At 38.3% G+C, this 26304-nt stretch overlaps 1 protein-coding gene across 1 annotated transcript; it reads right to left on the bottom strand.

Annotated features, from left to right (window-relative positions):
• LOC104072194 (uncharacterized protein PFB0145c-like) lies at positions 1 to 24901 on the bottom strand (the record flags this gene model as incomplete). Its single annotated transcript, XM_009576891.1, has 19 exons — positions 1 to 163; positions 723 to 766; positions 886 to 988; positions 2186 to 2338; positions 3688 to 3767; positions 4066 to 4204; positions 8502 to 8633; positions 9114 to 9249; positions 11216 to 11287; positions 13946 to 14056; positions 14187 to 14323; positions 15606 to 15687; positions 17548 to 17657; positions 19033 to 19152; positions 19665 to 19667; positions 19982 to 20210; positions 21063 to 21198; positions 22847 to 22958; positions 24816 to 24901. Coding segments are annotated over 19 exons (2148 nt in total), but the record flags the coding sequence as incomplete, so codon positions are not given.
• Between the last annotated feature and the right edge of the window lie 1403 nt (positions 24902 to 26304).

Genomic DNA, 26304 nt, shown 5'->3' with positions numbered 1-26304 from the left:
ACTGATCATCCATTCTAGATTTTTTGTCAAACAGAGAAGTCAGTCCTTCCAGCTTATTTTGTAGCCTGCTATTAATATCACCAATCTTTTCCTCTCGTCGTTGAATTTTTGTTGTCAGAACTGTCACTGCATTCAGAATTTCCTGCTCATTCTCCAGAAATTCCTGTAATGACACAGTGCAGAATTTACTTTTTCTTAAAAGGAAAAAACCCAAACCTCACGAAATATTATAAAACTTGTTTTGTTTATCTTGTTTTCCCACAGCTTGAGTGGTCACCAGACCTGTAGCTCTGCTGAAAGTTTTCATTAACCACCCAATCCTTGCATAAAAAAAGCAAAGTTTGCCTTTCTAATGGAATAACTGGTAAAAATTTTCTTACGTGGTAGTTTCATTTAATTCCTGTTCAAAATGAAGGCTATCCCCAACTGGAAAAATATTAAAAGGTTGATGAGCTGAATGTAGAGCAGCAACAATGTTATTAGATACAGGGAGACTGCACAGGTTTAAGGACTGAATATAAGACCAGCAAAAGGAACAATATTGGGAAAAATTATTTTTATAGCCAGGACTTTTATACAGTGCTGCAAAACACAGTTTTAATACTTTGCCCCTGCTTGACTTAAAAAATTGTAGCGCTTTATTTGCAATATAAAATTTTATTTTTTACATGGTAACTGAAATATATTTATGCAAAACAGTATGATAGAAAATTGAAATTCACCTTTTGAATAAAGCTCTCCTCTGACCATCCCTTCAGGAGAAGATCTACAACAAAGTCAACAGTTAAAATATAGAAGATTGCTGTGCCAAAAAAGACATAAGGACTGAAAGATATTCTTAAAAAAATGTCACTTTTTTGTTTTGAAATGATTATTACATGTTACCATGAAGCACTGCTAGGTCATTCAGGATTTTGACTGTGGTTGACTTGTGGTTTTCTGCTTCAGAATTCATTGCAAAAATATCTTCTTTTATCTGCGCATTGCACTGTGAAAAAAATAATTATAACACAATAGTTGCCACAGTTTTCTAAGTAATTTCCAGGTGGTTTCACTATTTCTAGAGAGATCAGGAAGAATAAGCTGAGTTTTAGCTTATGGAAATACAAAGGTTAATGTATGCCTCTGGACATGCTTTCTTTCAAAAACAGTGTCATTTCATCTTGTTGAAGAAATCTTAAGAGTTGCCAAAAATCAACACAAGCCATCTATGTCTATGCTACCAAATAAAATGGATGAAGATGCTGAGAACAGCTGGAACAGCACAGGTTGTGTGCAAACAGGGAAACTCTTCCTCACTTGCTCCCCCAAAACAGGATGGACTCATCCACGTTGGATCAGCTCTATCAGGACCCAGCTTGTACCATCCTAGGTTTGGTTGAAACGTGTTAGGTGGCCCGGGTCAGGCCCATTAAACAGCATTCCCTGGTGCAATATAGGCATCAGAAAAACCAGAGCTTCTCAGCTTCTGTTAGTGAACTGAACATAAGGAGAGAGATGTTTGTAGTGTAACCAAGAGTTTTCTTCCTGAGGCAAGCCTTTGCTTCCATAAGGATGTAATCAGAGCTGCAGAGTAGCTGGTACCTAGCATCTGCAGACACAGACCTAGCACACACAGACTTGGGCAGCCGCCCTCGCAGCAGTAGAGCTCTGTGCTTGCAGGCAGCAAATGGTGCACCGGGTTCAGGTCGTCTCAGAAAGGTAGCCCACATGGCTGCACAAACGTGGGTTCAGGTCCGGATGGCAGCCTGGTAACGGCTGGCGATAAGATCACTTTTACTTCATGTGTTTTACGGGGAAGGAGATTCTACTACTCTGATAACCTAGGGCCTGAAAGGTATACAGAATATTTTCAAAAGCATATATTCCAAATTGCACAGGCCTATTCTACATCTCACATTCATCTCAGCCCCCTTCATGTAGCAGGAAGGCCTTTTCCTACAATCCCTGACTGAATGCAGCAGATATACGATGTTGATTATGCCTCAGGGAGATGCCTTGCCCTTGAATATTCCTCTTTGTTTCCTTCCAAATTAAACACAGCCCCACACATTCATTTAAAAGGCCAGGTTTGCCCTGTGCTGTTTATGTTTCATCATCTTCCATGTCTAGTTGTCTGTGAAATGAAAAATGAACAGAGAACTTCATACTGAGAAGGAACACTGTCAAGCTTCAATATACTCACTGATTTGAATCTGCAGTTCTCGGTGTTCACAATGTCAAGCTTCCTGTTGATCTCATAGATGTCTCGTTCTAGCAGCTTCATACTCTCTGTATGATTTTTCAACTGGCCAATTGCAGCCTCACGCTTGATCCACAGTTCGTTCCTCAGCTCCAGCTGTTAATAATAAACTCTTCACTGCTAACTGATCTTTATATAGTATTTTTTAATTAAATAAAGTGAAAAGAGTTTTTGTTATGTGGCAGCTTTCATTTAAAAATTTCAAAGTACCATCTGAGACAGGTATCTATGCCCTCTTACCAACAAGGAGGAAGAGATACAGAGTGGGGAAGCAATTGCTTATGGTCCACAAGAAAGGAACCAGCTCTGACATGAAGTGACCTTCCTGCTGCAGGGTCACCCAATGACAGGAGCATCACTCTTCTGTCACTGGAGGCTCAGGTGTACACAACTGTTTTGTTGTGCTGTTCCTATTCTAATATGGTTGGAGAAACAGGTCTCTCTTTTCTGAACAGAGAGAATTTCTGCGTTGAAGTCACTTCTGTGGAGCTCATCAGAGAGATATGCCCATTACCAGACCACTGGGGCACAAATCCTGCAATCTGACCCGTCTCGTAAGAGCCCTTTATGTAGTTTATTGAGCTTGTCTTATGCTTCTCAGTAACTAAAGACACTTTAATTCTTCCTGTTAACAGCAGAAGGTGTGACTGTGTTCGTCTTCCACCTAAAAGTTTTGTTCTGGCAGAGAAACAGAAGGTGAAAGCAATCTGTTTGCCTCGATGTACAGCCAGGCTGAAGCAAGCTCTGACCAGGCTGCCTGATGCCCAGCAGCCCCAAGCAAATGGCCCCAGTACATACTGGGACTGGTTGTGTATGCACCATAGAAATGGCCAGTGCAGGCCCAGCAGTCTGACAGGCACTGTGGCTACCGCACTCAGGCTCATCAGCTGTAGCAGGTCTGAGGGTGGCTCTCAGGCAGAGTCACTGTGTGAGCTCTGCAGGGACACTCTGGCTGGGAGCAGTAGATGCCCCGCGCCTCAGACATTTTGAGCCGCTGCAACTACCCCCACAGCTATACAAATTTCTCTCTCCTCACACCGGTGCTGATTGAGTGCCTGAAGTCAGAAATGAGAAATACAGGTAAAGAGGCAAGGGTACAAAAAGATTTTTCAAATATGAGTTACTGAAGTGGCAGAAATTCCTGCCCTAGCAGTAGCAAGCATCTGCATAGAAGCAGGTTCACAAATGCCCTTAGTTCACCAGCTTCTTTTTGACTTGCTGACGTGCCTAAGGAATGCAAAATCAAGCACAAGGGCAGCTTGATTTAAATGCTGGGTTACAGGCTGGGCTGAGGTCTGAGGCATCCCCCAGATGGGAGCACAACAACAGAGAGGAAGGTATGTCCCCAGCCTGTCCCTCCCAGTCCCAGTCTCCATGGGTGCCCGGTCTTTACTGGGAGGAAATAAAGCTGGTGGTGGAAACTTTGCTAAGTTTTAAGTTATTACCATGTCCTCCTCGAGCTTCCTGGTAGTTTTGATTGACTGCTGAATGGCTCTTTTGACTCGTTCCTCTTCATCTTTCTTTTCTACAAAGCAGAGAAAGGGTTTTTAGACAGCATAATGACTGAACATCAGAGTTAAGCTGCTGTAAATAAAACTAGGTTCTATCAGTAAGTGTGACTTGTTTAACTGATCTGGCATTTTTTAAAAAATGCTTTATATTTGTGTTATGGCTATGTCTATAGATTCCAGTTGTTGCAAAGAGCTCAATTTATACATGTTTCATAGTTCACCTGAGCCATAGGCAGATAAAGGGCTACAGCACTCTGGTTTTGGAAACAGCAAGAGAAAGCCCCACTTTAAGAGGAGCTACTTAATACTTACCTAAAAATGATTTCGTCAGTTCTTCATATTTTGTACCCTTCTCTTCTGTTTCTCTCTGGGTTTCTTCCAGTGTTAGCCTGCTTATGTTTAATTCTTGTTCTTTTTTAAGTAGATTTTCAGTTGCAGTTTTGATGTCATTCTTTAATGAAATTAAATATTAGTCAGTAATCTATCTAAGCAGCATTTAATGCATTAATAATTCAACATATCCAGAGGAAAAAAAAACAGAGAAAAGAATACTGGAAGGGATCCCGAGAGGTCATCTTAGTCCATCTCTCTGCTCTACAGCAGAATCAATTAGACCTAAGTACCCATGACAGATGTTTGATTTGTCCTTAAAAACCCTAGTGGTAGAGATACCATGTCTCAGACAACTGATTCCAGGGTTTTACTATTTGTGTTGCCAATGCTTTCTTAGGGCCTAACTTTTTCTTAAGTTAAATCTATTCTGTTCCCTGTTATTTGTCTTGTGGACAAGGAGAAAAGCTTATCATCTCGCTATGAATTTTTATTTATTTGGTAGTTACTACCATGTCTTCTCTTCGATTTACCTATTTTAAATGGGAAAGTTGCACATTTCTTCAACCTTTTTTTGGTCATCTTTACTAAACTCCTCTTGGATCTCAAAATAATGTACATCCTCCTTTAAATGAGGTGATCAATACCAGACACTGTACTCCAGCTGTGTCCTACTAAAACCAGCTACAGTAGAGAACATACATCATACGCCTTGCCAGGTTATCGTGCCTTTTTATACAGACTGGTTTGACAGTTGTCTTTTTCATTACTACAAATCTTTGTTGGCTTAAGTTCATCTTTTCAGCTTTAGTTCTATTTATCAGTGCCTAAATATCATCCTTATGATGGATTTGTACAGATAACTGTTTGTACCTAAATACAAATATATGGATTCTTTTTTTTATTATGACCTTTTTTCCCCCAAATTATTTCTCCAACTTGCTAAAATAATTCTGAATTCTAGTTCTGCCCTGCAGAGGGTGCTCCTACTCTTACCGTGTTTGTCATCTGCAGGTCCGATAAGCATTCGCTCTATCCTATCACCTGAGTCATTAAGGAAAAAACCAGATTAATTCCAGTATGAGAGCAGACCTCCTGCAAACTAACAGGGACCGTTATTCTATTTTGTCAGTAAAGCATGGGTAACTATTATCTAGGATGATTTTTCCAACTGTTTTTCACCTGGGATTCTTCAGCCTGGAAAAGAGACAACTGAAGGGACATAAAATAAAGATGTGTAAAAATCACACACTTTTGCTGAAGAAGATGTGAAGACAACAGTTATTCACTGTTTCTCATAATACAAGAGCTGCAAGATGCCAATAAACTTTTGAGACTGCAGGTTTAAAACAAAAGAAAATTCTTGTCCTTATTAAATAAATAATATGTTATAGGTTGTTATGGAGGATAAATGTATATGTGAGCTAAAAGAATCAATGAGTGATGGGACAATATTGCACTGAAGATTCAGCAGAGCATAAAATTCCATCAAAAGCTATTAAATGCAGATACCATCTCCATCCAAAGAAGTTCCTGACACTTCATTTGTCCCAGAGATTATACAGAAGAAGGGTCATTCTATATTTGACTGTTCTTACATTACTTCTCCAAGCAGGACTATTGATCACTGCAGAAGACAGGATCGTGGTAGGACCAACTTTGTGTCTTATCCAGCATGGCTATTTTGGGAACTGAAGTTGATTTGAGCTTCACTCACCTACTCTTGATGTACACTTAAATATAATCATGAATAGCTCTGAAACGGCTTCAGCCACTTAACTACCTGAAGGTGAATTTTATTAGACTCAGATGATCTGAAGGCATGTGAGTTCTCTAGGTGCACTTGCTAACTGGTTCCTTCCCTATCCTTGCCTGAAATGTTACTTTTCTGATGCTGGCATTAGTATACTAGACATTTGATTCTGCTGACCCATCAGTGAAGCAAAACAAACTTAAATATTTCTTTGTCTTACCACGAATATGGAGTGCTTTCACGTTATTCCACATGCTTTCCTACCAGCATGTCATTCTGTGGCTTGACCTGTCTCATGTTGTTGCTCCATGCCCAGCCATAAGCATATTTTTTCAATCATACTAATATTTGTTTAATACAAACGTAACTACAATGCTCCTGAATTTGAGCTCTACATCCCCCTATAACAGGGCTGCACAGACTTACCAGCCTGGGAATCTTTGCACTCTGTTACATCAACATGGGGAAGAAGAGCTATTAGCACTTAAAGACTAAGCAGATCATCACCTAAATACCATTACAAATCTGTACATTTTAAACTTTCTCTGTCTCATTCCTTAGCTTTAAAAAAATCTGATCTTTGGTTTTAAAGCAAAAAAAAATGTCTAATTCAATGTATGTGCATCTCTCAGCATAGTGGAATCTCATCTGGTTAGGGCCAAAGAAACACAAGTCATGAGTTAAATGACTTTTCAGTGGAAAAATACATCTTTTCTCTTTTGCTGCAATACGTAAAAACACAGAACGGGAGAACAGGAACAACCTATATAGACTGGGAGACTAGAAGAACAATATTAAGAGAGAGACAAGATGATACCCAGGAAATAAAGCCATACAGAGAAATGAAATTGGGCCCAGGATGTGAAGCAACACCAGGACTCTGAACTCGCTTCTTTACAGGACATTAATGTCAAATGCTGCACTACGTATTTTTGTTCCCTCTGAGACTCTGAAGTCAGGTAATTCGTATCCACTCCTGTGATCAAAGACTAGAAATATCAGAAAACCTCAAAGTACAGATGTTTGGATATGCTCATGAGCTGTATTTTTTTTAAGAACTATAGCAGAAGGATGGTTAAAAAGAGTGAAAAAACTGGAGGAGAACAGACGAAATGGCTCCCTTGGCAGATACAGGTACGTGAAGAAGGCAGAGAAAGAAAGGTGATTTGAGTCTCATTTCTATGGACTACTTTAATATAATGCATCACCATGGTGCTCCAGACAGAGCAGAATGAACCTGATCTGACATGACTCTCACACAGACCATCTCCATGAGACAGCATTCAGACAGAATCATTTTGCAGATGAAAATAGTGGAGAGCAAGTGCAAGAAAATGCTGAAAGTTCCAAAAGAAAAATGGGGAAGAAAAAAAAGCAACTTCAATTGTTTCATCAAAATGGTATGAAATGAAAGCAAAGCAGGAAAACAATTTAAAAAAGGAGAAAATGTTAGATTGTGTCACTGAATGAAAATAAACAGTTACAATTACTTTTTCAACCTGGCTCTGTCCAGGCCACAGGGGAAAGGGCAACCCTCTGATAACATTTTCATCAGCACTGTATTAGATGAGGGAAAAACTCTTTTAGAATGGATCATATTAAAGAAAAGACAGAGAGTCGAGGTATATTTAGTGTCTCTTTTGTATATTCTGCATAGCTCAACGGCCAGAAAGAGCACGAGAATGAATCCAGCACAATTGTTTATTTAGCAGTGACAGTCTCAGCCCTGATTTTTAGGGAAGCTTGAGCAGTTACATGACCATAACTGTCTTGCATGATATGGGAGCATAACCTCTCCACCAGCAAAATGAGAAAGATCCTCAAGGCCTTCTGTAAATCTGTCTTTCTAAGGTCAGACATACAAAGAGGATGTTTCCTACACCGCTTGCATCTGATTTATCCTATCTCAAATCAGACTATTGACCAAGAGTCAGACAGTTTCCCTGAGGGTAGAGCATATGCTATATACCAAAGATTGGAGAAACACTTGAAATCTTTGAAAGCTCTGCTTAGTTCATATTCAGCATTTCAGTGTCCTACTTTGGGAAAGAAAGCTCATCAGTGTTTTAAAGAACACTGACACTAAGTAGCCTTGGGTTATGTCTTGCACGCCATCAGTCACTCCAATAGATTTACGACAACAATAATTCAGAGGAGAATTTGACCAGTACCTAAAATCAAGCTGTCATATTTCCATGAATGTTGGCCTGTTTACCCAAAAATTATGAAACAAATTCTACATTAACAGGTTGCACATTGGGAGGTTCACTACAAAGCTGAACTGGATGCATCTCAGGACTGAATCTGGTCCTGCACATATTTTTATTTTAAAATGGGAGGCATCCCATCCCTTCTGCGAAACACCTTCACTGCATTCTTTTGACATAGATGCCCATATGTACATGAATATATATATGTACATATACATATGTGGTTGTGTACCGATTCCAGTGTCTCAATCTGAGGGTCTTAAGTACTTTTGACCATAAAAAAAACCCAAAACACCAACCTGAAAAGTAGAGAATTTTCTTGAAACAATTACCAACAGATGGGTCACATTGGAGCATAGCTCCAATGAGCATAGCTGCAATGAGGTGCAACAAACACTGTCAATTCATCCATCAGAAATCTTCCCAAGGTTAATGAAAAGAACAATAAAACGTACCTCCAGGCATTTTATTTTGTTAGTAAAATCCTCATTATAATTCCTGTAATAATTTTCCCGTTTATTTGCTTCTTCACTCAGGGCTTTGACTTGGTTTTCAGACTGAAAAAGCTCTTTCTCAAGGTCTTCAATCTCATAATGGAAAGCAAAATGAAGGTCAGTGATTTCTGAAATACATAGTGTCTACTTGGACTACTCAGAGATATGCAATTAGAGCAAAATGAGAGCAATCTGCATTTAAAACACATCATCTGCTAAGATGAATAATTGCTTTAAAATTGTTATTTTAAGGTCAGATCACAGAATCACAGAATGGTTGAGGTTGGAAGAGACCTGTGGAGGTCATCTTGTCCAACCCCCCTGCTCAAGCAGGGCCACTTAGAGCAAGTTGCCCAGGACCATGTCCAAATGGCTTTTGAATATCTCCAAGAATGGAGGTATTTAGATCTTTAGATACTGAAGATCTTTAGACCTGATATCATGTTTAATAGCCTACAAAGAATTGGCCCTCGGAGGTTACTTACTTAGGTATCACTTTACTCTGATTATTTACAGCATGAACCTATCGTAACACCGGATGTAATGGGTTATAATACCTGCTGTTTAACATACCTCCAGAAGTAGTTCAGCATGCCTTTTTTTGCCAGCCTCTATTCTTTCATTAACTTTTCTGTTTACATTCTCCTCCTCTGACAAAAAGAGTTTTCTCTGCATTCCTAAGTACAGTAGCTTCCACTGAAGCATTACTCTAGTGACAGACACATAAGCAGAAATAAATTGAAATTGGGAGAAAAACAGAGAAGGGAGACAACATTATCAGAGACACTGCAAGCCTAATTTAAGTGATTGGAAGACTCAAGCATATATCCTGTAACTTCAGGACTACAGTCAAAGTGGTTCAGATAGAAGTCTAGGAGACATGCATGAAAAGACATAAAAACCTTTTAAAGTGCCTCTCCGTTTGTACTGAAACTGGAGAAGGAGTCTTAAGGTGACTAGTCTTACTTAAGTGCCTCTGTTATGTGCCTAAAATTAGTTAGTAAAAGTCTGGACCAAATAATTTGGTTAATTTAGCTTAGCAAATTGGAAGGTTGGAAGGGACAAAATTTCACGTTCATAAAACCCTAGGGTTTGTAAATTATGAAAAGGTTAAAAGACAACACTGATACAAAACCAAAAAAGCACTAGCTGTCTATGTGAAAATGCAGACTGGAAGTCAGAAAGAAGAATAAGATTTTAGAATTACATCTTAATGAAAGTAAGGGGGGAAAGCAATAATGGCCTTTTGGATTGAGCATAATTATTTTTTGAAGACAAAATTATGATGTAACATTCAGGGGAGAACCAGACTGGACTAGATGACCAAGAAATCTCCAGATCTCTTTACACCTTACACGGCAGAATAACCAATTGAGAAGTCAGAGCTGCAGAGGTAGTCTGAAGTAGCTGAGCAGACAATGGGTTTATTTTGGAGAGTATCCTATCAACTGTAGGGGGCTAAGCACTTTCCTGAATCCACTTTTTTTCTTGCCAATAATAAGGAGGAGGTGAAAATCCCATCATGGATCTCACGTTCACGGAGACACATTCGTGGAAGAAAAAAACCAAAAAAACTATCAAGTACATAGGTCTTAATGCTCTGACAAGAAGGTATCTCCATATTGATGTGGAATGATAGCACCTCAAGAACCAGACACACAAAATTGAGTTTAGACAAACAGTATGAACAGATCCCCAAGAGCTTCAGTTAAAATCTGGCAGCTGCTGAGAAACTCAAAACTAGCAAGAAAGCTTTGTATCACTCTCACTTCAACTCCAGCTGCAATCATTCTCTTAGATTTATCCAACTCAAGGTTTTTTCTATAGGTACCTCACACCACTGTGGGTAGTTATGTGTGCGTATATGAAGAGTGATGCAAACTACTTCATGGCAGATGTTATGAATATAGATGAAATAACCCTTAGACTTTTTGTGAACTTTGTATAACATGCTTCTTACAATTCTCTCTAAAAGCTTTCTAAAAAGACAGATTCAGTAGAAGACACTGTTTAACTAGTGAAAAATACATAAGTCCAAGAAAGAAAGATGAAATGCCTGAAAATGCAAGGGTATCTCATTCTTACTAACTCTGTCAAAGGATTTATCTATATGACAGCTGGAACCCCAGATCCCACCAATCTGGGGACCTGGTTTTGAAAGGTGCTCAGCACACAAAGCTCCCATACTTCCTAGCTGGAGCTGTGGGTGCTTGATGGTACAGGGAACTGAAACACTTTTTTCTCATTGAATTCAATGGCAAAGCTCTCATTGACCTCAAAGGTGCAGGATCAGCTACCAATGAATTAATTGAAATTAATTAAAATAAATAAATAAATAAAACCCCAGTTTTACAGTTTACATAAGTGTCCATACCCTGGGAAAATCCCAAATAGCTTATAAAATAAAGTAGAACATTTAGTGTCATAATGATTAAAAGCCACTTGTATGGTAAGTTCAGTGGTTCTCACCACTTGGCAATACAGCAATAATATTCAAATGAAACCATGGATATACTTGAGGAGATGCCCTTTCATTTGCCATTTTATCATTGAATATTTACATAGTAAGGCTTTGGTTTTGTATCTCTGATATAATAGCACCAACAAGATGCAGTAACTCATTAATTCGTTGCTTTGTTTTAAAGATACAGTGCACACTTTCTAGTTTATCCTACCTCATCTTATTTTCTGTCTTCAAATCTTGCTTTAGAGATGCCAGCTCTTCTGCATAGCTCTCCCTGATATTTCTAGGGGGGGGGGAGATAAACTTTCAGAAATAATGCTGAAAATTTGGCGAGTGCTCACTCTATGATGAAATTTTAGCACAGTTTTTCAAAATTTCCTTCCCACCAACCAACACGGTAAGCACTTACACTAGTTGGAGACAGACAATATTGTACCTGTGGGTCACATCTCAAAAACATACACATATTATAGTGTTCAACCATAGCTGTGTGTTAACACATTGTTGTTTCTCAGGTTGGAAACATCAGTTTAAAATTAAGAGGCTCTTTTTAGGAACCAAGGCAAATCCAGGAGTATTTTTTTCAAGCCAGAAACAATAAACAAATGCAAAACACAAGAACAGATGTTTCAGAAATTAACAACTACTCTAATGTATTAGTAGCAAGTACTATGAAAGGGTATTTTCAGAAGTAGGACTTCTGGCCAGATGGGCAAATCACTTTAATTTCTTAGTATGTATTTTCTAGCATATCATGTGTGGTAAATATTAAAATGCATGAACTTTATATGTATTTAACACATGCTAGGAGAGTTCAATACAATAAAAAAGGTTGGTAGTGTAAAACCACTGATTCTCACTCCGTCAAGACACAAAGGTGGTGGGAAACACCCATTCCAAACTCCATGAGGATTTATGAAGAGATAGTATGGGGCTTTCTTCCAAAGGTTTTATTGTTCCAAATACAAAGTTAAATGTTTCAAGCCAGAACTGTAAGACATTTTAATAGTAGCGGAATGTGTCCCAAACCATTCTTAGACACCCCTGAAAAATCATACTACTTTTATTCCATACTTTCTAAAACTATGTTCACTGTTGTCACGTCAGTGGGTTTCCCAGGTCAGTGGGTTTAAAAAATTGAAGATTGCCCTCTTTGAATGAAACCTGACAGACTTCATTTGAAATTGCTCATTAAGAAAAAAATAATCAGTCAATCTTGTAAGGTGAACGGTGAGATTCTGAATACATTGCATATTACTTTCAGAGAAAGTAAAAATTAACAAGAGATCTTAATTTTTATTTGCAGTTTGGTGGCCCTGTTAAAGTGATTGGGAGGTCTGTGTGCTGTACACTGAAATTAAATTATTTTGGGTTTGATGTAGAGGGATGTCGTGAAGCCAGTGAAAATTCACAGAGCAAGATAATTATGTACAAACATAAAATAAAAACCTAGGAAAGTACAGGGACAGGGACTGGGGAAAGGGGATTTTTCAATCAGTTTTTCTAAGAGGTCAGAGCTGCGATGCATTTTGCACAGTTCCATGTAGTCTTTAAAAATCTGAAATTAAGAGCTGATTGGCTCTGGGAGAAAGCTCTTACAACCCTTTCCTTTACTATCATTAGTGTAGATATCCAATTAGTGTCAAGATACTACACAATGATTGTTTCACCTCATTATCTTGTTAACTTAGTTTTACACTGTAGAGTCCATTGCACATCATTAGAAGTTCTCCTTCTCTTTAGCAGTGCATGGCTACCTCCTTTTTAGCAATGTGTGGCTACCTCATGGTCTTATTTTTTGCATCCCACATTTATATGGCAACAATATCTCCTTTGTCAGGAAAAATGCAGACACTGATCCTATCAAGATAGAAACGTACTTCTTTTCCTTCAAAGCAGAATAAATGTATTGTATATTTTCCTATTCAGTATGAAAAGGGAGGTAAGCAATTATTTTCTTACTTTTTAGTTATAATTATATCCATAAGTAGGGCAACTCCATATTAAAAAAAACATTCCTCTGGAGGATTTAGATAACAGGAAGACCCTAGGACCACAGCCCCTTCAGTGCCACACTGTGAAAATGTTGCACAGAACCGGCACAACTGGTGTCACTCAAAAACAGAGTGTGTGCAAATATTTGGCTCTGCTAGGTTTGGGGGACATAAGATTAATTGGCTGAACCTTTTTACTTTCCCTTGCAAAGGATGACACTCCAGCAGAGACAAAAAGAAAAGCTCTCCCTTTTTTCAGGATTACCCTTCTTACATGACAGAATTTGGTTATTATTTGATTAACGTAAGGCCTTGATCTCCTGATCCTCTAGCAAATAGGTGAACTGGGTCCAGTGCAGGATATCTGGGGTCAATACACACGTGCCTCACCTATGGCAGCAAAATCCCAAATCTCTTCCACCAACTACAGGCTAACAGAGAGCTGCAGTGCTTTGGCCACGCTCCTCCCAGCCATACCCCAGTGCATAGGGCACAGAATGTCTGTTCTGCTTAGACTACACAAGCCAAAGATTTCTTTTTCAGAGCACTTCTGTGCACAGGGCCAATCTGTGCTTACGTAGATTGAGCTGAGTAAAAGCAGATTTTCTTAGATACCAACATAAACGGGTAGTGGCTTGGTCCAAGACCTGGTACCACAGTATGGAGTTCACAGTCACAACTGTGAAGTTTTATGTTCTGCACTGCTTCAGTATCCTTCATTATTTGTATGTTCATTGCTTGGTGATAAGAAACTGCAGATTAAATTAGGGTAACTGGCAGCTAACCTCTTTGTTGAATGGAGTTTCATACCAGCCTACTAGTATAGTTTATAAACCCATTTAACTTCCCTATTGAGTGTTACATTTCAGAATCTCTTAAACCAGCTGGACTCCTGAGTAAATGGTACTGAGACCATTTACTATTGTCAATATTGAAAGATTACATACAGTAGGCTGTCTTCAAGATTTTCAATTTCCTTCTCTAGGTTTTTCTTTTCCATCATATGATTTGTCAGAAATTCAAGCTTTTCATCCAACAAAACAGATAATTTCCCCAATCTACCAGAAGAAAAAAGAAGTGTTAGATACTTTGTCAGAAACATGATCTCACTATGTAGCAAGAAAAGCCTTAGTCATAAAATCACAAACTTAAAAAATTTGTTTTCAAAAGCTGACAGGTGAAACCTACTTTGCCACCATCTCATCCCTTTTTATAGCCCACTGTTCTTGTTCTTCTAGTACTTGTTCGTACTTCTGGCGCACAGCTTTATTTTCTAATTTAAGTTTTTTATTCAGGCATTTAGCATTGCATAGATCTTCCTTAGCCTAGAAATAAGGACCACAGATGTTAGGTTAATATTTCTGTCTCTGCTTTACCTTATAATAACATTCTATACTGCTATAGTGCCTTTCATCAAAAAATCTTAGAGAACTTCATAATGAGTCAAGATTCACAGCATGTATGTAACATACATGTAACATATATGGCTATCACATCAGGATCATGGTTCTGGATCTTCATTTCCATGCCTTCATTCAAACCAACCACTCTGAAACAGCCTGCAAGCTGTGTGCTGCTCCCAGACACATGGTACCTTGCTCCAGCTGGAGGCAGTAACTTCCACTGACTACGAAGAGTGATTGAGAATGGGGAAGGCTTGACAACGAAGGAACTCTGGGATGGTGGGCATGCAATATCAAGGCGGAGGGAAGTAGGAGTCATGGGTCCCAGGTGGAAGAGGCAAGGGCAGGAGGGTGGAAGAGAAAAAGGAAATAGGAAGATGATGATCGGGGTCCTGGCTTTTGATGGTAGGAATGCAGTAGAAGAGCAGGTGGGGTTGTCATGGGATGAGAAGAATGTGGCTCCCACCTAGTGCTGCTTTATGTCAGTGTAGCAGAGTTTTTAATGGACCACCACCTTGTTTGATATGTACACCTCTGGAGGAGAGGTTATGAACATAACTAGGAAACCACCCCCTGATAGATGTGTGTAGTCTACCTAACAACAATAATCTCAGGCAGTTGGCATTCCTTCACAGGTTCAGCAGATACAGTGCCACCACTAATTAGCTTTTCTCCACATGCAATAGAAGTTAATAATAATGTAAAAAAACATGGAGCAAGTCAGCAAGAATGACTATGAAAACTGCACACTCAGCTTTCCAGACCAGGCGCCCAACCTCATCCTTGTTAACAAATCTCCCCACAATCCTCCTACATACATCTGCCTGCCCATTCTCTTATTGAGTATATCTCTCATATACTCCCTCCAAATCAACATCCTAATCTCATAACCCTCTATTCCCTTGCATCCCAGCTCACAAGACCACACCCTCATGCTCACCCCACCTTAAGTCTTTCAACACCAGCCCACGGTCTCAGTTGAAGAGCAGATCTTGCCCCCACCTCCAGCACTACCTCCAGAGCCCAAGTAGAGTAGAAGGCAGAGGCAAATATTTGTGCCCCTTTTCCCTGCTCACACAGGCACAGGCAAATCAAAGCACCTAAAGCACCTCACGTTAGACTTCGTGCAGGCCTGTTCTCATTGAACGTTTCAACAAGACAAGGCCTAGTAAGAACTCTGAGCCAAAATAAAAATAACTCTTACCTTTTCAAGTTCCTTATCGAAATCCTCCTTTTCTTGGGCAATTTTTGATTGTAAAAGCAATAACTCAGAATCAAGCTGAATTCTATTAAACAAAGCCAATGTAGACATCTTTAGGAACGTATTAACCAAAAAATTATTTTTAAAACTATTAGAAATTTTACATTCTTATTCTCAGGCCCCTCATGTGAACATAAGCTGTGTCAATGTCTGCATAATTTTGAGTTCTATTCCAATCAGATATCCTTATTTATTACTTCCCTCTAATATATCTGATGAGAATAAAACCTGCAAAGAAGGTAAGGACATACAGAACTATTAGGCTTTCTACTGCAAGATCTTAAAATACAAGCCAAGGAAAGCTTGTGGGGAGAGGCAATATTTTCTATAGACAAACTGATAAAAATAGTACACAAGGAGAAAGCAGACGGGCTTTCAGGTAGGTAAGTCCTACCAGCAATAGGTCTACAGGTTAAAATTAGAAAATTTGAGCATAGATTTATCCTTCTTGCTTCTGATGGACATTGTGTGTTTGTACATTTTCAGGATAGAGTCAGAACAAGGGATAGTCACTTCTTTCTTCTATCTTCTACACAAACCAGGAGTCATGCAAGAAGCATGAGCCTACCTAAAGAAGTATTTGAAGAAAGAAGTCTGGTACAAAGGAGGAGAGGATATCAAAAAGAAAAAAGAGGAAGAGAAAGCCCCAGCATCCTAGTAGTTTCACAGCAAACAAATATAGAAGCAGAAATCCATATTGACCAGGCTTTGAGAACATGCCAAACATTGTGAAGGAAAAAATACATTGACCAGATCCTTTCTTTAACTCAACTGCCTAACTCATCTGTTACATCAAATAGTAGAATGTGTTATGAAGGACAAACACCCTAAAATATATAAAATACATTCACAGTACAGAGCAGCTATAAAAATACAGCACAAAAAGAATAGAAAGACAATGCTTCTGTTACACTCAGGCTATGAAATTCCCCATAGCCCCCAGGTCTGTGGCCATCACCAGGTCATAACTATCTGGACCCTTGAAACGTAAGTATGGTCAACTTCCCTAGCACGAATATTCCTACTGAAGTTAATACTCAGGAGAGTAAAGATAAGCAATTTATAACTGCCTACAGTATCAAGGGCCATGGCCGGATGCTGGCTGCAGCTCATTTTTTACAGTAATTACATTGTTAATTAATGGCAACATTCATTTCATGAAGACATTAATGAATTAGTTCTGCCATCAAGAAAAATAGTAGAGTTCAGAGCAATAATTTTATCCAAGTTTCCAAGAAATCATATTTTCTTCTTTGTAGGCATTCTTAGCTCAACTTGTAGAGGGAAATGGGTTCAAACACCAGGAAGAGTCTCAATTTTTTTCCCCATCACTTTGGTCATATAACCCTTCAGAAGGCCTATGGCAGAGTCAGAAGAGAAGCAGCTATGGAGCTAGCCTGGATAATGCTAAATTGAGGATCTCCACATTGAGCTCCATGGGTGTAACATAGACAAGGCCACAGAATGATATTTGGATTATTTTGTTTACTCACATTATTTGTGATGCTTTGCATCTCAGTTAACATACAGAAGAGGAAATCTCTGTGCCATAGCAAAGGTAAGTATTCCATTGATAAGATGATGATAGCATATGCAGGGAGTAATGACTGACTTTCCTACCATGCATATTGTTAGAATAACAATATAACTCTAGTCCAAAGGGCACTGTTTGTGAATATTTGTTCCCTGACAGTTAATTTAGATTAACTCCAGCTGTCCTCCAAGTCTTTATTGTAACCACTAAAGCCAATTGAAAGATTCCCTTTACATAATTCACGTACTTTATAGAATTTGGTTCTTCTTAAATATTGGGGAAAAATTCCCTCAGAAAACACTAATGCAGGTTTAATAAAAAGATCAAATCAAATGGTCTAGTAATTCCTACTTCTTTTCTGAGAGTGCCAGCTTGTCTGTCTTTTTAAGCTCCAAGGTTTTTTCCAGTTGCTTGCTTTTTTCTTTCAGTTTTGCTATGAGAATTTCCTCATTAAATATAGTCTATAAAAAAATATAACAAACTATGTCAAAACATGAAATTTCCAAAACAGCAGATAATAAATCCTTTTACTGCCACTGGTCTTTTTTTTTTTTTTTAAAGATTTCATAACATCTGCATGTGACTCTACTACTTTCTAGCCACTCTGAGATTTCATAGTCAAAATTACTACAGCCTGCAAAGAAAGAATACCAAGGAAGCAGTGGTTAAGGCTGTATTTATTGTATTTAATCACAGAAAGAGTTAAAAAAAAAAAAAAAAAATCAATGCAGGTTGATAATGAAAAGAAACTTTTAAAAATTAACGTATGAAATCTGTCATTTAAGGGAACCTCACTGCAGAGTTAACTCAGGTACAATTCTGTAACGTTTGCTAACATGGTACTCATTCAGACAGAAAGGACTTTTACTGGGAAGGCAGCAGTGCTTCTAACAGAAGTTGGCAAGACTAGGGCAGAAAATTATGTTTTACATCTCAATTTGGCTCAACTCATTACACAAGTATTACTTTTGCAGTACAATTTCTTTCAGTAGTGTTGAGGTAACTCAGCAGATGTTAAACTGAATGCACATAGTTTGAGTTAACTCTGCAAGAAATCATAAAAGGAAAGATGATGACACTGATCTTTCCTTACTTTTCTCTGATAAGTTATCCCTGCAAAAAAGCAAAAGTAGTTCTAGAGTAGGCAGGGTTGAACTGGTAGCCAATATTAAACAGGTGGCAGACAGAGAAAGCCTGGGTGTCTTTTAGCCCTATCAGCTTTGACTTTCCAGGTCTTGAGCCTCCTTAAAATTGTCATGTCCACCAGTGTGGAGTTACTTACACTGCTGAATGCATTCCCAGGCAGTTGAGCATAATATAGTCTCCTTGCTTATTTTAGTTTCTACAACACTTTTCCAGTACAAACTCTTTCATAATATCTGAACAGAGTCTTCTTTTCTAAATTTCTTCCTATTTCTTCCCCCTATATCATAGTTTGCATCCACTAAATATCTGTTGATTATCATTTCTGTTTTTCAGCTAGTCCTCCAACTAGCTCCACCAGAGGCATGTGCTGGACTGGGATCTAAGTCATCCTCTCACTGACTTTTTTTAATATTCCCTATAAGAATGTCCTGATAAATAGATTGACCAGCACAGAGTAGCCAACTGTTTCATTAAGCTGGTAAAAACCTATATGGACCTTCTACTTTTGAAAGTGACTTTACAACTGAGTAATTAACAGTTAATAATGTCAGTCAATTAGCATCAAGCTTATTTTTCTTCTTAAAAGGTAGAGACGGCATTTCGCTATAAATTCCCCTCACTTTGACCAATTATAAAATTGAATTTTGATCTTTGCACTAAGGAACCAAAATAATTTTTTATATAACTTACCGTTGAATTCAGACTTATCAAATGCTGTAGGTCCAGAAATTTTATATTCAAGTTTTCAAATTCACGCTTTTTCTTGGAAGTTTTTGCCTCCTGAGTATCAAGGAGTTTTTTCATTTCTCTCTTTTACATGAAAAATAATACAGTTAATTAAGCAATGTACTGTGCATTGTTTACAAATTTATATTAAAACATCTGAAGCTTTCCAAAATTAAATGAGCACAAAAGTTACAGTGGTAGAAAATAATTTTCTGCAAAAGCCACAGCTATGTACCAAATGACTAAATTCTATAAGAAAAAGAAACAATAATTAATTAATATAACATGCATATTAGGACCTGATCTGTCAAAATTTCATGTGATTTTATTCCAGTGTAGGAACTTCATTATACCATATCTTCTACTAGAAAGTTTTCTTTTAATCTGATCATCTGTTTTTATGTTATTGTTCAGAAAGGATATCAAATAGACACAACTGAAGGTAGGGCAGAATATAAAAAACAGTAAAATCTTATCTCAGACCTTGCTGGAAAATATAAGTACCTTTATTTTAAGCAGTTTGCCTGGAGGGGTTGTATTCCCAGTATATGATTATTTGTCCCACAGTCAGTAAGAAGCACCAATACAGACATGACATTCTGAGATGTGCTGCTAGAAAACCAATTTTATACTATGCAATTTTGATGTGTGCATGTTAGTGTGTATATATGTACACACACACACACACCCCCCACACACATAGACACAAGCGCATGTATACGGAAGTCAAAACAGCATGTGTGCAACCGATGTCAAGAGAGTCACTTTTCTGTTTGTGCTGCTATGGAGACATATGTTAGCTCCATATGAGAAAGCAAAATACAACATCTGGAATAATTTCTGAGGTTATTTTCGTTTTGGCACTATATAACTATCATCTGTAAAACTGTGACGAACATTTCAAATCCTTTACCTTTTTATCACATTCTTCTTTCTCTTTCTCAAGTTTACTCATTTTTTCAGCTATTTTTTCTTTCAGTTCTGCTAATGCTGCCTTTGCTCTGATTATTTCTCTTTCTGTATCTCTTGTTTTATCACAAGTCTCAATTAAGAGAACATTTGTGTTCTGTTTCGTTGCCATTCTTTCATTCAGCAAGTCTACTCTTTCTTTATACTGTGTCCGCAAGTATTCTTGTTCCTCACTGGAAAAAAAAAAATAGATGAAAATTATCTTTCCTACCATGCATTCAGATCAAAGACTTGGTTCAGATGTTCATCGAAAGGAATACTTGCCTATCCATACGTTGGCAACTCAGTCTACTATAACACTATACATATCATAAAGCGTGACATGCACTGGTACCTGTGATGATGACCATCTACTATTTTACATTCCAATGAAATGGCTTTCAATTATTTGTATTATAACTTTTTCAAAGTTTTACTTTTTCTGATGTGATTATTCTCCACAAGTTTCATTAAAAATGTAAGGGCTGCTTGCAAGCACTGAAAGAATGAAGAAAGCAGACTTCCCCTAAGAAAATGCATTGTGATTTATTTTTGAACAGCCCTAGCAGCATGGCAGAGGTGATGGTAACATGAAATCTGGCAGGGAGAAAACAAATATCTCCCAAGTCTCTGTATCCTCTTGGGGTAACTCTTGAAGAGGAAGATGGATCTCTAGCACAGTTACTGATGCAGAGTTCCTTCCACAGTTGTTTTTTTTTAACTGAAAACTAGGGTTTTTGTTTGTAGTAGTTCCTTAACATTAATTGTTGAAAGAGAAAACTCTCCCTGCCTGTGTGAGAAGCAAAGCTGCAGACAGTTTTTTCCTAAGCTAGCTTATCAGAGGGCAGGCAGCAGCAGGCAGGCTCTGCTGTTCAAGAAACAAGATCTTGAAAATCAGGCTTGCTGCTGCAGCAAAGAGTTGCCTAGGAATACTTGCGGCTAGCTGCAGGGTGAGGGACAAGAACTACTCACCATGTTTTGATAAAATTTCAGTTCTCCTTAATCATCTTGCCAGTACCGTTTTCCTTGTTCAAATGAATACATACCACAGTGCAGCATTCTGTCTTTCACAAAGGGTTTGCTTCTCATCCAGTAATTCAATTTCATCAGCAATGCTTTTCAATGCAGACTGCAGCTGATTTATCTTAGCAGCACTAGATTCACGTGCAGCAGTAACAAGAGCTAAAAAATAAATACAAAACATGCAGAAGCCTCTTTGCTATAAAAAGGTATATATGAGATAATGCATTAAGGGATTGATCCATAATCTTCAATTCACTACTATAGGTACTGTCACCTGGTAAGGGATAGATGTGTTTCTAAGACACTAACATCCCTAAAATCACATACCTTGTTTCAGTAGTTTAGTCTTATCACATTTTCCCTGAGCCATCTACATTTATCAACAAGAAGCAGCCTGTTGTGTTCTCACAGAACAATGGCTCTTTTTCATACTATATGTCTAAGAAATTCCCTAGACATATAGTGAACTGATAAAAATTATTCCTTTCCCCCTAAAAAAATCTGCACAACCAGCTCTGACAGCCAGGGACAAGGAGCAGGATCACCTTGCTTGAAATTCAGTAGCATTTCTCCCAGAAGAGCCACTGTTGTGTGAAAGTGAAGAGCCCGCATGAAGAGGCACTGTGGTTAAAGCTCCTCTGTGCAGGGGCGTTGTACTACAGCATCTTTTCAGCTTCTGAGATAACAGTCACATTAGTGTACATCCACCCACACAAAAACACTTAGGCAGTGCAGAATGGGAACAGCTAGTATAAACAACCGACTAACTCCATAGCGACCACATGCTATAGGCAGCGAGAAGGTGAGAGAGGAAACCGGCTATACAAAAGTAATCAAAAAACATAGAATGTAGCTGGGGGGGCGGGGGGAGGGGGGAAGAAAAGCTCGGGTTGCTGTTTCAGGATGAACCTAAAGCTGATCTAACTCCATAGGACTCCAAAAGGAGTAGTCCTGCTCTCCCTGGACACCCTGCCACGTTGCCTTTCCTCCTCTGTCACCACGAACAATCATGCAGCCTCATGGTTAGCCAGATAAAGAACTCCAACTCCCTTGCTTCTCCCAAAAAGAAGAAATCCTAAAAGTCATCTAGATCAACTCCCTGACCACTTTGCTTTGTGACTACAGTGTAAATAGAAGGGTAGTAGCAGAATATGGGTTGGTCATCTTAAAAGTGAAGCCATACCTGAGAAAAAAAGAGAAATAGAGCTCAAACTTTATTTTCATCTAGATACCTATATTTGAGCTAATGCTTTAGCCTCCCTTCATAGCCAGTGGAGAGAAAGAGGCACTTCAAGTTCATGATTCTTCTGACTTGCTTTAAACAGCTATTTTAGGGTGAGATGAACCGTGCCTAGAAGTGCCTCTTTCTCTTTACAGTCTAAAAGAGACAGCTGATAAGCATTTGGTCAGATGAACCCCACCCAAAAGTAATGTCACATCAGATAAGCATTATTAACCCTACTTCACAAGGAGGGAACTTGCAGCACTCAAGTGCTCCATCTCAAGTATCAGAGAAAGGCTGTGGCACGGCTGGGGTCAGAACTGAATGCTGCAGTTCTCCAGTCATTCCTCTAGTGCTTGAGCATGGTCTTCAGTGAAGATCTCTCTTATTTACATTCTCATGTGAGAGAATAATCCCTCACAGTATCATACATCAGCAAATACTTATCTTCTTTCATTAGTAAGTTATTATTGAAAGTGATTTACCTTTAGCAGTAAGATTTATTTTATAGAATACTTCAAATTGTTTAAACGCATAGAAAATTCAATTCTCTTGTTTTTTCAGAGCTAGTTAAGTCAGTACTACCTGTCATCTCTGCAATAATCTCTCCTGGAAAATTCTGCATTCTGAAGCGAAGAATGCTGGTTTTTATAGTCTCCTCTTCTAGGCATTCAAGAGTATGCCTTCGAATTTCTTCCTGACAATTAAAAAATCCACAAGTGAGAACCAAGTAATACAACAACAGATGAAAAAGCACTTCTTCCTTACAAAATTTGTTATTTCATATTTTTTTAGTTAGTTGATACCGGATATTTTCCATGGCTAGATGTATCATTCCCCTTGCTCATATTTGCTCTCTTTCCTCCTTTCTTTCACGCTTCAGAATAACAGAATAACAAAATAATTTGTTTTACAGGTAGCCGAACAAATCTGTGTCTCTCCAGGAATTGTTGGCTGCTGACTGTTAATAATCTTCAGGAAGCTGTTACCTACATCTCTGCTACAAAAGCTGTGCTGGCAGGGAAGGTCTTAGCTGTCAGCTTCTGCCATTGTGTTTGAAAGGTGTTATTTAAGCAACAGAAACGCCTCATTTCCCTGTGGCCTGAAGCTATACTGAAGAAGGGGGACTCTAGCCAGCCTTGAGACACACTAGAAAGTCATCTTTTGGTTCATGGTTAATGGTATGAGAAGGGTCACTTTTAGGGTGATGGTGGAGCAAGACAAAACAGACTGAACTGATTGTGGGAGAAGCCCTCAAACAACTGAATCCCCAAATTTGGATGACTGAGAATTGTAGCCTCGAATGCCTGGGAAAAGAGATCAGTTCTTAAATGGATGTTGGCTTTGGCATCAAAACTGATGCATAAAACCAACTCTATCTTTCTCCTTCAGTTTTGCTAGCAGTTACAATCACCAGCTGAGACGCTGTGGGAAGAAAAGACACTGTTGAAATTTACTGTCTACAGAGCAAATTCTATATGCACGCATATAAATTACTCTCATTTCCTTGGGAAGATGAAATACTTAGAGCTGGAAAATAAATGCGTGGAAGGTTTTAATTTCATATGAGTTACATCCTCAATTAGCTGAAGCAGTGGAAAAGAAAACAGCTTTATGATTTCAGCACATTACATAAAACACTCATCTGATAGACGAATGCAGAGCTGGTCTGAAGTAGATGATTTAGAGGCTTACTGAAGGAGAAAGGAAAATTTTACAAAATTTGCACCTACCTAGACAAACACATTATGGAGATACTTTTAAAATGGCTTCTGTTTGAAGCCATTCTGGCTTTAATGGCTTCAGAGGTCTTACAGCAAAAGCTAGCTACCTATGAACAGCCATCCTCAGCTCGTAATTGCTGTAAGGTCTCTTATTAACACACACAATGCAATTGTTTCAAGGAAAGATAAATTGTTAAAAAAAATCCCTTTGCACCTAGTCACAGGGCAAACCACCTACCTGCTAAACTCTGTACCATCTGCTGAATGCACTAACATTAGTGGGTGTATCCTCACAGCAGCCCTGAGAGGGAAGCATTATCTTTCTCCCTTGCATCTGAAGGTGTTAAGACCCTTATGATATAAAAAGCTCTACACAAGTAGACTTTTGCCTTCAGGTGATTTTTGTGGTGCTCCTACTAAGTCACTGTAGGTTCAGAGCTTACACCTCTTGCACAAAAGCAAACTATGAAGAGCTGGGAACAGAACTTCAACCCTGAGTCCCAATTTACTCTGCTGAGCATAAGACCCTTCCTCTTTTTATTTCAACAGAAATCTGGACACTCCTCAGATTTCACTAGCCCCTATAAATGTATAAATGGCATGTACTGTTCCCCCATTAAAACACCAGCAGGTAAGCTAAGGCTTGGATCAGCTGTGTGATCTATGCTAGTCAGGTTCGTTTGTTCCATTATAGCCAAACTTCTGCAGGCAGCAAAGTGTTTCTCTTAATATAACTCACATGGGAGAACATTTCTAATATTACAACCATAGAAGATTGATTTCATGGTTTTTTCCCATATACTTATAACTAAATATTAGATTTTTCTTACCAATTTCTTAATAGCAGCAATAGTATCTTCAAGACACTGCACAATTTCCCCACTGAATGCAGAGTCTTCATTTTTCAAGTGTTTTTCTAGATGAAAAATGCAGTGAAATTAAAATTTATAGTTTTTACGCTTCAAATATTGCTCTATTGTTCTGCAATACTAATTCTGAAAGAGAAGGAATTATTTTTAAATTATTTGCTAAATCTGTTTTGCCTTGTTCTAAAGTAGGTCAGCATCTTTCACACTCCTCCTGGTGCATAGAAAAGGCAGATGCACAAGTGGTATATTAAGTCCACAGGACCTGGTAAAATTTTCAGTCACAAAATGCTTTCAACTTAAATTCTGCAGAATTACTCTTTTAAAAGAGTCATTCAGAGAAGTTTACAGAGGTTATTAAACTGAAGTAAAAGCTGTGGATCAAAATAATTTCCCTTTAAGCAGGATGTAGCTAATCTTTAGAATTTTTCCAAGCAGTCACGGCTTCATTACATCTCTTTCCAACGAAAAATACTAATCCGGATTCATCAAAGCCTGAAGTGAGATTTACGTTACTCCAGAAGCTACTCTTTGTGTTGTTAAATTTAATTTAGCCTGAGCTGGAATAATAATCGCAAGGATTTTAATTCATCCAAAAGATTGTTGTACCTGTTACAGTGGCATGAATTTTTTTTATACTCTGATTTTGTAACAGAGACTAAATCCTCATAAGGGGCAAAAAAAAAGAAAATTCTTAATCCAAGCATAAGTGAATTTGTAGTAAAGACATGGCAATGAACCAGCTGAGCACTCTGTTTTTAATTTGACCTACTAACTTGTTTGAAAACTAGCAGCTGTCTCATTTCACTAGGATCTTTATCCAGAGTTGGTGGGAACAAAGGCCAGGAGCAGCCACTACCTCTGCCCTACCTGCCCATCTTCAGGCCTGGTGATGATCACCTACCAGTATGGCATTTTCTGTGAACTCTCAGCAGGATGGATGTCAGAAAGTAAACCCATATATGCAGCAAACAGCAGAGTGGGTAGTATAATTTGCTGAATTTGCCCCAGCTTCACCAGTTAGTAGTAATTCCAGACAATTCTTTCTAACAACAGCAGTCTGAAATCCCAGTCTTTTTACCATCTGAAAATCAACAGAGCTATGAGCTGTTTTCCTCAGAAACATAACAAAATTTAGGGCACATTGTGCATAGATGAAAAACCATGTTAAAAACTAATTTAAGTTCTGCTTGTGAAGTCTTTTTTTCCAGTCCTTTAGGTCTCCTCTCTTCCAGACCACATCTTGATTTCTTTTTATCTATTTGATTTTTCTCTCCTCTTTTGTGCTTACATGTGCTCTCTCAAAATCTGTATTTCCTAGATGAAACATCTCCTTCAGAAAAAAGTTGTGATAAAGTTTTCAGGTATTTTCAATTTCCTTCTATGCCTGTTATTAAACCAAAACTAAATGCCAAATGTAAAACAATGTTAGAATCATAGAATCATTAAGGTT

This window comes from Fulmarus glacialis, unplaced genomic scaffold (assembly GCF_000690835.1).
Source record: "Fulmarus glacialis isolate BGI_N327 unplaced genomic scaffold, ASM69083v1 scaffold50564, whole genome shotgun sequence".
Classification (NCBI taxonomy): domain Eukaryota; kingdom Metazoa; phylum Chordata; class Aves; order Procellariiformes; family Procellariidae; genus Fulmarus; species Fulmarus glacialis.
Note: the sequence above shows the minus strand (reverse complement) of the source record. Positions and strands in the feature narration are given on the sequence as shown.